A 15,739-nucleotide genomic window follows, 5' to 3' on the forward strand; every position below is an offset into this window, starting at 1 on the left:
CATGGAATGACGTTAGCCGGCGCTGCGGCCTGGTTAGCGTCAAAATAAATTACAGTAACCGGGCAGTGGAGGCGAAGGGAAGACTTGTGGTTGTGCGCCAAAGAATGGGGCAAGTCAAGTTAGAATCAAAAATATGGGCTCTAACCTGACTTGCACCATTTTTGACGCACAACCCCCACAAATGGCTCCTGTCTTAGCAAAGACAGGAGTCATGCCCCCCTGCCTAATGGCCTTGCCCAGAGGACTTCTGTCCCCTGGGCATGGCCATTGGGCACAGTGGCATGTAGGGGGGCCCAAGTTAGGCCTCCCTATGCAACTTTAAAAAAAAACAAATTATACTTACCTGCATTCACCATGGATGGGTCCCCCCATCCATGGGTGTCCTCCAGGGGCACAAATCAGGCTGTGCGCCATGTTTAATGGCCCCCTCCTCCTGTGTGTCATTTTGACACCAGAGGATAAATAAGGCGCACATGCCTTAGAGTCATTTTTTGCACGGGAACGCCTACCGTGCATGTCATTACTGCGAGATAGGTTTCCACGTCCAAAAAATGACTCAAACTCCATAACTTTGGCGCTGGACGGGTCTAGCGCCAAAGTATAAATATGGAGTTAAGTTTGCGCTGAACTTGCACCCAAATAATTTACACAAATCCGGCGCAAACAGAGTATAAATATGGGCCTTGGTGTGGTGAAGTGCCATGACGTTTCAGACACAACAGAGGCCACACTTGTGTCAAGGAGAAAATATGGGCAAGGCGTGTCACATGTGGGATTCTTTGGTTCATAAAAATGCTCTGGTATACATTTTTGTTTGATTTTGTGTATCTTAAGAGTGTTAAGAATGCTCAATAGGATCTATGCATATATTTAGAAATTTAAGGTCCGGTGGGGGTAGATCGAATTTCTAGTGTTTTGATAGGTGGCAAGTATTTTGTTTTTTTGGTGCCATCTTCTATTAATTCATGTGTCTGCTTTTACGAGTACATGATAAAGTGCACAGGCAAGTAAATGTAGAATTTCCAACCTGTCAATAAACATTGTTTTTGGTGGTGTGAATTTAAGATTCTAACTATTGGACTTATAGTAGACATCTACGAGGTGTTTGTGAACACTGAAATCAACGTTTGTAAGTTTGGTTAGACCTGTATTTACCTAGGTTCTATTGACACTAAACACCAGTCTTGTTTTAAACAGATTTGTACGGTTTTACACAACAAATGATGTCGGCCACAACTAACGATCCCGGTAAGTTGGTTTATTTTGTTTGCACTGTGTGTATATATTCAGGTCATGAGTGATAAGCATTATGGGGTGTATAATTTTGTTAGTGTATATACTCAAAACTGGCTAATTTCAGTGTGTTAACTCAGAACTGGTGATGGTTATGCCATTAATGTTTGCACATCCGAAGCAAGACATTCAAGCCCAGATTTATACTTTTTGATGCAAAACAGTGCAAATGCAGTTTTATGTCAAAAAGCTTAGCGCTGGCTAGTGCCATTTTTAGCACCATCTGTGCATCATATTTATACCACGATGGAAGACGGCGCTAAAAACTGGCTAGAGTCAACATTTTTGACAATAACCACTGCGCCTTGTCATAAGGGAAAATGACTTTAATGCCGCAAAAATGACTCTAACCTGGTTTACCACACGTTAATTTGTCGCAAAACGGATATGCACAATTTTTAACCGCATAAGGGTCAACTTCAGTCTCTAATGGAGAAAACATTGCAAAGGTTAGGCAAAATGGACCCAGAAAGCCAGGAGAGACCACAGGGTGACCCCATTCAACCAGGAACCATCCAGGACACTCACAAGTCCCAAGGGAGGGAGAAGAAAATGTGCAAGTGTGGTATTAGTGCAGAGGAGCATGAAATACTTGTTAGGGGATGACGGAGCACCAACATCAACTCTTCATCTCCTCCAAATTGCTGATTGGCAGGGGAGAGGCAATATGGCAGCAGACAGTTGGCAAGCTCAACAGTGTGGCAGAGGTGAGGAGAACCGTAACTGAGTGCAAGAAACGCTGGCATGATTTCAAGTGAAGGACAAAGGAGAAACTGGCTAGGAACAGTAAGGCAGCACTGCAAACTGGAGTTGGAAGTCCAGCACCACAAGAGGACCCGGACGAGATAGAGGAGATGGTTGCAGTGGTCATCCCGGAGGAACTGGTCACTGGAATCGCAGGACTGGACAGCGCTGACGACCAGGAACCACCACAAATGCAGGGTAAGTTGCATGGGGGAAATTAATGCTAAATTGTCAAGTGCAAGAAGGGGAAGGCACATAAGACACACTCAATGCATGTCAAAGGAGCGCAGAGGGACACATTGCACATGAATCAAGTTGCACCATGCAGACATAAGCAACACATGTACATTCGCCTTGGTAGTGCAATGCACCACAACACATACACAACCTGGACATATGTCAATCACCAGGGCTAAATACCTAAATGTACATATGCAGCACATAGAATGGAAGGCATGTCGAATGACTGTGCCTCTGGTTGTGTCATCACAACATCCCTTGCATATAGTCAAACAAACCCTACCAACACGACCAAGACATCAAAGACTAGGAAGTCAGAACCAGAGGCAATACCATTCCTGGGGGTTACATCATGGTGGTGTTCCTTGCAGTAACACCTTGCAACTGCCTTGTCTCATTGCCAATACGCATGTTTGCTGCATCTTACAGCACACAATTCATTGCAGCCTTTCCCAACAGTACCCAGACATGTTCCGGTAGAACCACCACCCCGCACATTAACAACACATCCTCATAAGGCAGCCACCACTCCATAATGCAGTCAGAATGCCCATCTGGGTGCAGGGAAAAGTAATCTGGGCAGGCGCTGGGGGAATAGCAGGGTGGTCCTGTATAACAGGAAACATTCCACTACCCAGTGTAACTAAATTGGTGTAGTGTGGAGCCACACATTTTGACGCTGATCAGAACTGTGCCACTAGAAAAAATATGTACTATAAATTTTAATCTGTGGGTCAAAACAAATACAGGCTAAGCCCACAACTATTCTGACGCAACCATCTGAGGCACACAGGAATGGGGAAATAACCACACAAATACAACATATGGTGTATGACTGTGAACATAATGGTGTATAATTTCACATTGACGAGTGAGGGATGGTGCATGGACAAGTCTGGTGTTGGTAAGACTGCCAATGCAGTGAACCCTTTGCTGTTGGCAGTATGAGTTACACGTTGGGATGGTGGGTAGAAATCTGTCTGCTCATGGTAGCTCTGTGTTCATTGTTGATGGATCAAATAGAGTCAGTGCCAGTCTTGGGGTGCATTGGGTGTGACAGGACATGCTGCTCTTAGCCCTGCAAATCAGGCAGTGAAAAGCGCAAAGGGGCTGGGAATGGGGCCCCCTGCACTGTCCATGCCAGGTGCATGGGCTGTCCCGGTGCACCCAGGGGCACACCAAACCACATCACCGCCAACCTTTGCTTGGGGGTTTCGACACAATGCAAAGGCTGGTGGGAATGCAGAAACATACCTGAAGGGTAGCGCTGATCGTAATACTGGTCTGGTGTCACAAGACAGGTGGTATTGCCAGTCTGTAAGCTGCTGGCAACCTGCCAGTGCCAGGCCATTGGCACTTGGAGCATTCCTCATGGACAACATGTGCCATTACCACCTGCGCTTTTGGGGGTGGTCACACAGACAATGGCAGTCAGGTGGTCATAGGGCTACCCAACTTGTAATGAGGGCCCATGTATGCACCAGTATGACTACCTGCAAAATCACCATCCAACTAGCTTGAGGCCCTGACCTACGTTCAACTTTAGTCAACTGGCTATGTCCATTCATTATTTTACCATCAGGCACTGTCACGTAGAAAATGATGCACACAGCATCAAATGATACCCATGCTGGTAATCCCTGGGTCCACCCCTGTGCCTGTGTCAGTTTAGCTACACTGCCACAATGGTGCATCTCTTGCATCATAGTGCAAGGATGGCTGTATTGAGGGGGAGATCATAGTTGTGTAGGAAGGGGCACCTTCCAGCACAGACTGAAACTGAAATGAAAATCTGCTAGGTCCATGTGTGCTGTGCAAAGTAGCACACATATACGTACATCAACATGAGGAGCAATCAAAGGAAACAACAGCATAGTGTCGGCAATGCCATCCCTGGGGTGGTGTAAGGTTTCAGTACTGGCCGGGTGTATGTGAAACATGTAAGACTGGGATAGGGGCATATTGAAATGTGTGTTGCTGTGGCTTGACCATTGCAACAATCATTGCAAAGCCCATACCATGCAAATGGATGCATATGAAGGGCCCACGAGAACAAGATGGTGTTGAGCCACCAAAAGGATTTACTTCACACCTATTAGACATGACGCAAGCAATTGTGCCACCAGAGCTTCCCCTCATGTGACACTCAAGTGGGGCATAGGGCTGATAGACTGCAACCATGATGTACACGAACATTGTTTGGGAAGTAAGATGACAATGAGCCTCCAATAGCAAGTTATTGATGACATGCCAACTACCACAACATTGATAGCTTGATTTTACACCATCTCATTGCAGAGGATGATGGCTTTCCTGCTGATCTGTCTGTCCTGGAGTACCCCGATGACCTGGATGACCAGCTGACAACCATCAGCCAAGAGACGTTCCAAGAAGTCCTGGTATCCCTCCAGACACCACCTCCACTTGCAAGGAGGACAAATAATGTTGCAGCCATCCCAGATGCTCCACCCAATACCCCAATAGTACAACCTGCCAGCACTGACACTGCTGAGAACTCCAAGGACCCAGGGACCAGCTTTGAGAGGACAGTGGTGGGAGTCCAGCAAGAGCTGGCCAATCAGGTGTGGGTGGGGATGGAGACTGTCGCAGCCAGCCTAGAGAGAATGTGCACGTGCCTCATTACAGCCAATGAATATACAGCAGCCAAACAAGACACACACTCCCCACTGCATGGAGTCCAGCAGTGTCTGAGGGATATAGCTGCTGCCGTGAGGGAGAGGCCACAACAACTGACCTCCCAAACTGGCAGCAGCGTGATTAAGAACAAGATGGACTCCAAGCACTGGGAAGTGGCTCCCTCAGAGATTCCACATCTTCAACCGCTGAAGTGTGTGTGGCCCCCTCTGCCTCCCCAACACCACCATCAAGGAAAGAGGAGACACCACACACATCAGAAGATGAAGATGTGGAACAGATCCAATTCACTCGTAAGAGTTCCCGGCAGCACCACCCCATGCCACATTTGGCAGTGTTATCCTTTGTCCTGTGCTTGAGATCATGCCAGTGTTAGCACAGTTTGATATGTGTACTATTCATCCACACATTGTTGACCTGTCTGCTAAGGAATGACAATTACTCTCAGTTACCAATTGGCAATTGTTGTTCCTCCACACTTTCTGACATTTCACCCAAGCATGTCCCATGAGACGTCCCACAACCCCAGACTTGTATTGTGTCACAATTGTATGGATTTCACAAATGGGGTCACTGACCTGGACATTGTAAGTATTGCACTACAACACTTGTAAATAAACACCTTCTACACACTCAGCATGTCTTCGTGTATTGTGATCCATCTACTACGCTTAGTAATTGTGATGTGTGTATTCATGGCATTCGTCACAGAATATCAGTACAAGAGTGCAGGACGGTGGGGGCACACAGCTACATACAAGGTGCCTGACATGACAAATGTTTATGTTGGTCTGATCCCCTACAAGCAATTCACTGAGTATTTCACAAATGAAGAACACATGTATGCTTTACTCACCATATACGGCAGGAATGACTGTGAAACAGTTCTAGGGCAATATCGTCAGCTGGGAGTACTAGTAGAAGACATTGGTTTGATACAGAGATATGTAACCTCATTTGGGATTGATGGTCAGTTAAGAAGGGTAGAGTTCCAATGTAGGCTGTTGTCAGATGTGCCGTAGTTCCCGACATTCCTAAACAGGACCCCAACACTGACAGATGAAGTACCACACCTACCTGTCCAATGCAAAGTAAACATAGTCATCTTGAGTGGTGGATACACTGGTTGACAGATGCATGGACAAGCAGACCTGTTGTTGCTGCCAATGTGACAGCTCAGTTGTCAATAGATGATGCACATGTCAAGAGATGTATTTGGAGGCAGGACAGAATCCCTAGGCTAACACGCAATTTGCACTGTGCACTCATGGGAAGACCCTGAGACACAAGCATATAACACAAAATGTATAGGAGTATGCAAACATGTTTATTACAATTTCAACTAACCCAAAAAAATATATATATCCTAACCTAACCTATTCTAACTATACTTATCCAACAACTACAGCTTTGTACCCTATGCTACACTTAACTTACACATTGAACACCACGCTCTATACATTGGCCTCCTACCCCCCTTAAGTTACAAGACACATGCAGGACAACATATACTAATACTACACATATACTAACTAATACTAAACAAATAGATATATTTTTGTATTTTGTTTTGTATTTTTTTGTTTTTTCTTTTTTTTAAAGAAAACACATAGATCCCCAGCAAGAGCCCCCACCCACCCAATAATTAACACATAATAAGTTAAAAAAACACCGCCCAAATACACTTATCCTTTCTAATCTACATAACTACACTAACCTAACACTAACCCCCTAAAACCCACAATAAAATAGATTATAACATCATAAGGGAGGGGACAGAACTTGGAGGTGGCAGATCACTTCAGAGTAAAAGTTTTGCCTTCTTTAGTTTTTTTAATGTATTTTAACATATTATTATTAGCGACAACCTCTTTCTCCAAGCTTTCCAAACGTTTTAGTACAAGGGACACATCCCTATGGAGATCTTGCAGCAACTGTGTCACAATCTCAACAGGTGGTGTGGGCTGTTGCGCTGTTGTGGTTACTGTTGCAGCTGATGTTGTTGGTGTGGTGCCAACTGTGCCCCCCTGCACTGCTGAAGAGCTTGGAGTCTGCTGAACCTTCTTAGGTAGTACAGGGCCCCTTGCAGGAATGCCTACCATTCCCCTATTTTTTTCTCTGAACGGAAGCTGTGAGCCATGCATCTGAACCCAGACTCCACTGCCCTCTTCTGATAAGCACACTGCTCATCATTGGTCATGTTGGCAGCTGTAAAATGGAGACAAGCAACCATCAGTGTCTGTACAGATTAGCAGTTTACACTCTCTACAGGTAATTACACATGCACTCCAACTCACACGCCAGAAAAGATAATGGATCTGATAAATGTAACATCAACGCTGCCTTTGCATCATATTTTTGATGCTAAAGCAACACAAACCTATAAAATGAACCAAAATTTTGGAAGTGTGCACCGCGTTTGCATAAAAATGATGCAAAGGCGGCACTAACTTTACATAGATCAGGCCCAAACTTCCTCATCATCTGTGTCTATTTCCAACCATATATCATCAGTAACTTGGACATGTCATTGGGAGCATGGATGCTGTTGGTGACCATAACGGGTCAGAGCTGATAGGTACAAATGCAAGCCTGATACACATGACTGTCACCTACACTGTGAACATCACATCTACCTACAAGTTTGGTATTCCTCTCTCCTGAGCCTAAGGGGGGATGGCCATGCTATACATCATCTCAGCTGTCCTGGTCATCCACCAAGGCCTGCCCACTCATACATGGAGTCAAGGAGTGGACCATATGTTAGGAGGGCTGCCAACTGTATCCATTGGTCAATCACATTTACATTCATGTGTCCAGGTGAAGACACCCAACAATACTGGATCTGCCATTACTATTCCTTTCACACCGACTACCATGACAGCACACATATGGCCTTGACCTGCATGAAAGCCAATTACTTTCCGCAAAAGTGAAACATACATGGAGTGCCAAAGACGGAGTGCCATGCTGGGGGACAATTTCCAGCCCAGTCCTCCACCTTCATGACAATACAGGGATGCACCAAATTAGGATGAATATGGTACATCCCTGTGTTGTGAGAAAGATGGAGTGTTTCACTGCCAATTTTCTCGCAGGGTTGCACTCTGTCATTCTTTGTTACATATGGCCCTACATGTGGCTTGTCACCACCTTGTATAGACAATGCTGCCCATTGTGCACCATGAGCCTCACAAGACATGACTCTCTGGTGGTGCTTGGGGATCCTTAAAATGGGTCATGATGTCACCATCCAGCCTACGTTGATATCTGATCATTGGACAGCTTATCACATCTGGCATTGAATTCAACACACATGACTCACTCACACCAAATCCTGGATTACTTCACAGGACACACATTATTACACTTACTAGATACATCTGGGTCTTCGAAATGCGCCACTTTACCAATCGTGTAGGTGGCTGGTCCACCTGTAAGACATAAATGGTGAACCATGCTTAGTGTCAAATCATAGTCACTGCGAGTGGACAACAAATCTCAGTGTGAACTAGTTGAGAGGAGTGAGCTAGTCATCCTAGTGGAAATAAGTGCAACAGACACACCACTACGATCACACAATGACACAGACACTAAGGTGAGTTAGAGCCACACATATGAACACTAGCACTGAGACTCCTGTAGTGCTACACTCTGCAACATTCATATGTGGCATTGTCATGCAGCTGTCTGTGGGCACGACACCTCCATTGCCAAATGGGACTGTTTGATCATGTATTTTCTATCTGAGGGCCATGCTATGGTTGTAGCAGTGGCAGGACCATTGTTACACCCATGACATTTCTACCTACAACAGATTTAAGTAACAACTATGTCATCATCATAGCTCACAGACATGCTACTACCCTGGGGTTGTGTGGGTATTGCAAGGTGTTGGGAATTTACATTACACACTCTGCAATGAACAAAGTTACATGTGTGTGCTATGACAAGACAGACACTTTTAAGGAATTGCTATGGTTGTGGACTCATGTGCAGTTGCTTTGTCTACCTGTTCATTGACTGCATTGTGACATGCATGTATTGCAAATAGTGGTTGGGCTGCCATTGTTGCCATTGTACACTATTGTCAATCCAGTGAGGGAGAAGTACATGAGCATAGACATAGCGTTCAACACAGACACACTTGCTCTGTGGTCAGAGGATGCATCTGGAGTTGCAGGTTAGTGAGTGATGTGGCAGAGATGGAGCTGATGCAGTGCAGCCTTATACTGTCAGTGAGGAGTTGTAGGCCAGTGGAACAGACTCTGCACATGTGTGTGGTATGGGAGCGGTAGAAGCAGTCTGTGACAGAACATGAACTGGAACATGGAACTGCCAGTAGTCTCTTCCCAATTCATGTTCAATCTCCCTTACATGGTCTTGCCCAATGACACAAAGGGATCAATAGGACAACAGTGGTGCAGCACCTGGGACTTGAGTTATGAAAAGTGAGCGCCGCCTTTGCGTCATTTTCAAATGCATATGCAACGCTAATTTCCAAATATTGTGTTTGATGTTAATTTTGTGCTGCTAATGTGTCACACCATGATGCACGGGTGGTGCTACCCTCTCATAATTCCGGCCCTAGTGCTGCCCCACATGATGTGTGCCCCTTAGCACAACTCTGACAACACCATGTGTGGGCCGTCTATACAAAATGGCACAAAATGGTATAAGGGGGAGTTGTGTAGTAAAAACATGACACTACACTGGCGCTTTGCAAGACTTATAACTCAGGAACTCAAGTCTGTCCTGCAAAGCACCTCGTAGCGCTTTGTGATAGAAATGTGGCTCAACTGAAAGTTTGCAATGATCATGCATTAATTAATTCATGACTGATGTGCAATGTAGTCTAATGGTATCAAATGTCCCATATTCATTGCCCCCTAAGACGGGTAAACCCCCTTTGCTAACATAATAGCTGGGGTAGGGGTCATGTGCGTAAAATATTGACAAAGTTGTGCTATGCATGCATTGCGCCACTTTGTTGACACAATCCAGGGAAAATATGGTAGGCTGGCGGTGCCCTGGCACTTTATACATGAAACTATGCCGGAGCACAGGTGGCGCTATGCGCTCTGAAATGTGTGCCTTCATGATGGTTGTGCAGGGCTCATCAAACATCTGACCTGCATTGGTATCATTGTTGGACATGTGAACTCCAGGCCTGAATTGGGGCAGACACCCTTCATACTGGTTGTATACAACCTGTCCACAAGCATTGTATGCAGCTCCCCAACTCATCTGCTACTGTCATTTAAGAGCAGTGAACAGTCAATAGTATGCCAATGGGAGACTCACCAACAGTTCGGTCGATCTAGATCCACAGGTGATCGATCAGATCCTGCTCCCTGGCCACCAGATCTGCACAGCTATGCTTCAGCTCATGCTGATTCCTGCCGGTTTTGTAAATGTACTTCAGGTGGTGGAGCACCTTGCCTCACCGCAGCCGCCTGGCCTCAGTCTGGTAGCCAAGGATCACCCGGCCACCCATGTCAAGTATCATTGGCAGGTAGTGTGATACCAGCCATACAAAATCACCAAGCTCATCTGCTGACATTATGGTCATCCTCCCCTTTCCAGACATGTCGACTGATGGTCAGAGTTGACCCCAATAAGTATGAAAAATAAACAAAAGGAAATTTAACCCCACTAACTTATCCCAACAATACCAAATAACTAACAACCCTGGACAGACACCCCACAATACAAATACAAAACTGGACAAAAACTAAGTTTTTTCAGTTATGCGTGTTTTAATTTGACACATTTGACATTTGCATAGTTATTTTTAGATGCATAACGTGCGTCGTTTATATTGACGCATGACGGTTATGCGTGGATTTCAGAGAAAGCTGCATTAAGAGGAGTGTGAACGTAGAATTCACGCAAAGGGCCCATGTGTCACTTTCTTTGCATTTGCGGATGTTTCAGATGCATTTACATCATATTTTTTGGCTCATTTCCGGATTGCGTGTTTTTTTGCATTGTCTTTAGATGGACCTTGATTCACCATACATATGACATGGGCTGTGCTGCAAAGTGTCATATAGGGTCTGGCAACATGTTGTAGTCCATACAACAATGAGGTAAGGGTGTGGTTGGTCAGTTACACCAATGTGTGTGTTATGGAGTCAACAGCATGCAAATTGTTGCACGTCGTGCATATATATACAAGTGTGACAACAGTGTGCCCACATATATTTGGCATTCAGTACAACGCAATAGTTCTGAAATTTGATTGTGTATTGTGTATTGTGGATTTACAATGCTGACAGGACGAAGTCACAGGGGCTGCATCGATTCAGTGGGCGTTGTGAGGAAATTTCTACTGCATGGCAGGTGCTACGTCAGTTCCTCTCTGGAAGTCGGGCTGTGTCGTTCCGGCTCGGCAGTGCGTCGATCCAGTGAGCCGTGCGTCGAATTTCCAGTCGCTACGCTGGCGCTACGTTGATCTTTTCATTGCAAACTCGGGCTGTGTCGTTCCGGTTCGGCGTGCGGTGAATGTTTCACCGCGGTGCAGACTGTACGTCGTTTCTGGCAGGCTGTGCATCGATTTTCACAGCACAAGGAGTCCTTCTTGTAGAGATGAAGGGACACATGTACCAATGTTTGGTTTTGCGAGTCGCAAATTGCGACTCAGAGCAACTCACAATTTGAGAGTCGCAAAACCGAATGTTGGATAGTGTCAAGGACACTATTAGCGATTCGCAAGGGGGTCGCAAATGCCCACCTCATGATTACTCACGAAGTAGGTCGCAATTTGCAACCCCCTTGGGAATGGCGGCCCTCACAGGGACTGCTTTTAAATAAAGCAGCTTTTTTTTTTTTTTTTAAATGAAATACGTTTTCCTTAAAGGAAAACAAGATGCATTTCAAATTAAAAAAATGAAACGTTTTAGTTTAATTTTTTCAGAGAATTTTCACTGACATTCACAAAGGGGAAGGGGTCCCATTGGACCCCTTCCCGTTTGCGGATCGGTTAGCACTAGTGTGACACTGGTGCTAACTGCGATTGTTTTGTGACCGCATTTGCGGTCACAAAACAATCATACATGGGACTGCGAGTCGCAGTTAGGAAGGGAACACCCCTTCCTAATTGCGAGTCGCAATCCCTTTTTGCGATTCAGTAAAAAGTTTACCGAATCGCAAAAATGGGTTTGTACATGAGGAAGTGCATTTTGCATGTCACAAACAGCAAGATTCGCTGTTTGCGACGTAAAAAAGCCTTCGTACATGTCGGCCAAAGTCTTTTTGGTCCTGAGACTTCAGAGAACTGGAGGCAAGCTCTATCCAAGCCCTTGGAGAGCACTTCTCACCCCAGCCAGACAGCAGCACAGCAGCAGGGCAACAGCAAGGGAGCAGTCCTTCACAGAAAGCAGTCAGCAGAAAGCAGTCAGGTGAGTCCTTTGGGCAGCCAGGCAGTTCGCCTTTGCAGGATGCAGGTTCTGGTTCTCTTCTCCAGAAAGTGTCTTGTCAGGTAGAGTGTCTACCTCAGAAGTGTCTGAGTTGGGAGGGGAAGAGGCCCTGTTTAAATACCCAAATGTGCCTTTGAAGTGGGGGAGACTTCAAGGAGTGGGTTAGAAGTGCACAAGGTCCCCTTTCAGTTCAATCCTGTCTGCCAGGGTCCCAGTAGGGGGTGTGGCAGTCTTTTCTGTGAGGGCAGGCTGCTGTCCTTTGACATTTGTCAGGCCCTCCACTGTCCCAGGCCAGGAAGACCCATTCAAAATGCAGATGTATGCGAGTGAGGCCGAGTATCCTGTGTTTGGGATGTGTCTGGGTGAATGCACAAGGGAGCTGTCACCTAAACCCAGCCAAACATGGATTGTAAGACACAGAAGGATTTAAGTGCAGAGAAATGCTCACTTTCTAAAAGTGGAATTTCTGAAATAGTAATATTAAATCCAACTTCACCAGTCAGCAGGATTTTGTATCACCATTCTGGCCATACTAAATATGACCTTCCTATTCCTTTCAGATCAGCAGCTACCACTCAAACAATATATGAGTTTAGCCACAATGTTAGCCTATGAAGGGAGCAAGCCTCACAGCAGTGTAAAAACGAATTTAGGAGTTTTACACTACCAGAACATGTAAACCACACAGGTACATGTCCTGCTTTTTGCCTGCACAGCACTCTGCCCTATGGGTTACCTAGGGCATACCTTAGGGGTGACTTATATGTGGAAAAAGGGGAGTTTTATGCTTGGCAAGTACTTTTAAATGCCAAGTCGAATTGGCAGTGAAACTGCACACACAGGCCTTGCATTGGCAGGCCTGAGACAAGGTTAAGGAGCTACTTAAGTGGGTGGCACAATCAGTGCTGCAGGCCAGCTAGTAGCATTTAATCTACAGGCCCTGGGCACAGATAGTGCACTTTACTAGGGATTTATAAGTAAATTAAATAATCCAATTGAGAATGATCTAATGTTATCATATTTAAATGGAGAGAGCATATGCACTTTAGCCCTGGTTAGCAGTGGTAAAGTGTGCAGAGTCTTAAAACCAGCAAAAAAGTGGAGGGAGGTAGGCACAAAGTTAGGGGTGACAACCCTAAGGCTGTCAGGTCTAACAGACACACTCTGCCTACATTCCACCCAGAATATGGTCTGATAAAAAATTTTGGATTTCACTCATTGCATTTTCCAATGGAAGTTGTTTTTGTATGGTGGATCTGCAGCCCTAGCTGCATATGTTCTCATCCATACTAATGTGCATACCACTGACGTTTCCGTGCAATGAGTGAGGTCATGTTTACCTTGTGTCAAGGTTGTGCCCCATGGCAGTGGCAGGACCGATTACCATGGATAGATAGTGCAGGCTCAACTTCTTCCATTGGTTAATATCCCTGGGCAAATGATGACTATAGTTACAAATGATGCCCCCTCCCTCGTCACACATGTTTCATGTAGCCATTACAACTCTCACACTAAGTTGTGCCAGTCTTCATTTCCAACATGACTTAATTTCCATTTTTGGACATCCCCAACCTCAGGTGTGGACCCCTTGCATACATCCTATTGGGACAGGATGTAGTTGGGTGAGATGATGAGCTATTGATTAGCAAGTTGGCAACTTGAATGTACAAAATATGTTGTGGTCCATGGATTGTGTCCTTCAGTTGTCACATAATAGTGATAAGGCTGCAAGTGATGTGTGTGATGGCAGTACAATTTAAAACATCACATACAATGTCCCAACATCACTTGTTACATTAGTAACTGTTACATAGGTTAGACTGACATTTCTATGGTATATGTAGTGGAGAATGAATTGATGTGAGAAAGCCTCTTTCTAGCATGGTTACCCTAATTTTTGGCCTGTTTGTCGGTGTGTTTTTACTGACTCACTGAGATCCTGCTAGTCAGGACCCCAGTGCTCATAGTTTGTGGCCTATGTGTGTTATCAGTATGCTTAACTGTGTCACTGGAGTTCTGCTAACCAGACGCTTTTGTACCAAATTTGTCACAATAGTTTAGTGACTCGATATTCCAATTCTCATTGGCACACTGGAATCCCCCTGTATAAGCTCCTAGTATATGGTACCTAGGTACCCAGGGCATAGGGGTTCCAGGAGATACTTATGGGCTGCAGCATTTCTTTTGCCACCCATAAGGAACTCATACAAGCCGTTCTTCAGGACTGCCACTGCAGCCTGAGTGAAATAGTGCACACACTATTTCACAGCCATTTTCACTGCACCAGTTAACTTATAAGTCACCTATATGTCTAACCATCATTTACTGAAGGCTAGCTGCAAAGTTACTGTGTAAAGGCACCCTTGAACTAGCAAAGGTGCCCCTGGACTTCATGGGTTCGGGGACACCATTATAAGCGTGCATTACATATATGTTAATACATATAGGTATCTCCACAATGGTAACTCCGAATATGGCCATTTGAGGTGTCTAAGATTGTGAAATTGAACTCCCAATCCTAATCTGGTATTGGGGGCCAATACCATGCACCCTGGAGGCTCCACCATGGAACCACAGTACTGCCAAACCTGCTCTCAGAGGTTTCTACTGCAGCACCAGCTGCTGCCACCTCACAGACAGGTTTCTGCCTGCCTAGGGGTTGAGCAGCTCGATCTCAGGAAAACAGAACAATGCATTTCCTTTAGGAGAGGGGTGTTATACCCTTTCCCATTGGACATAGGTGTTACAGCCTCTGGAAATGCTTTGAAGAGCACAAACGGTGCCCTGCTTGCATATTCCTGTCTACACCGGTTCAGGGACCCACAGTCCCTGCTCTGGCACAAAACTGGACAGGGGAGTGACCACTCCCCTGTCCATCACCACCCCAGGGATGGTGCCCAGAGCTGCTCCAGAGGTGCCCAGAGCTGCTCCTTAGCCATCTTGAATTCCAATGTGGTGGGGACCTTCTGGGAGCATCTGAGTGGCCAGTGACAGCAGGTGACATCAGAAACCCCTCCTGATCGATGCATACCTGTGTAGGTAGCCAATCCCCCTCTCAGAGCTATTTAGGGTCTCTCCTCTGGGTGCTTCCTCAGATTCGGTTTGCAAGATTCCTCTAGGACTCTTCTGCATCCTCTGATTCAGCTTCTGACCGTCGGATCAACCGCAGACTGCTCCAGAAACTGCTGTAGCTGCAACAAAATATCCAGGAATACTCCTGTGACCTGCAACTTCAGCTCCAGCCAGCAATTGCAACATTTTCCAAGGTGTGCACGCTCTGAGAACTGCCTGTCTTCACCCTGCACCAGAAGAACTGAAGGAATCTCCCGTGGAATGATGGAGTCACTTCCGTGCTTCAGCAGGCACCTCTCTACCACAACAACCGG

At 45.7% G+C, this 15,739-nt stretch overlaps 1 protein-coding gene across 3 annotated transcripts in view; it reads left to right on the forward strand.

Moving 5' to 3' along the window:
* The window catches only part of LOC138296317 (amine sulfotransferase-like), a 511,069-nt gene that overhangs the window by 53,012 nt on the left and 442,318 nt on the right, over nt 1-15,739 (forward strand). For 2 of the 3 annotated variants that reach the window (XM_069235350.1, XM_069235353.1), the window contains exon 2: nt 1,198-1,248. In XM_069235350.1, coding sequence (XP_069091451.1) covers nt 1,221-1,248 — 28 coding nt within the window. In that variant the 5' untranslated portion in view covers nt 1,198-1,220. Of the gene's footprint in view, nt 1-1,197; nt 1,249-10,932; nt 11,025-15,739 lie in introns of all 3 variants that reach the window. The other variant, XM_069235351.1, reaches the window with a different exon arrangement.

The sequence above is a fragment of the Pleurodeles waltl genome, chromosome 5 (assembly GCF_031143425.1).
Source record: "Pleurodeles waltl isolate 20211129_DDA chromosome 5, aPleWal1.hap1.20221129, whole genome shotgun sequence".
NCBI classification, from domain to species: domain Eukaryota; kingdom Metazoa; phylum Chordata; class Amphibia; order Caudata; family Salamandridae; genus Pleurodeles; species Pleurodeles waltl.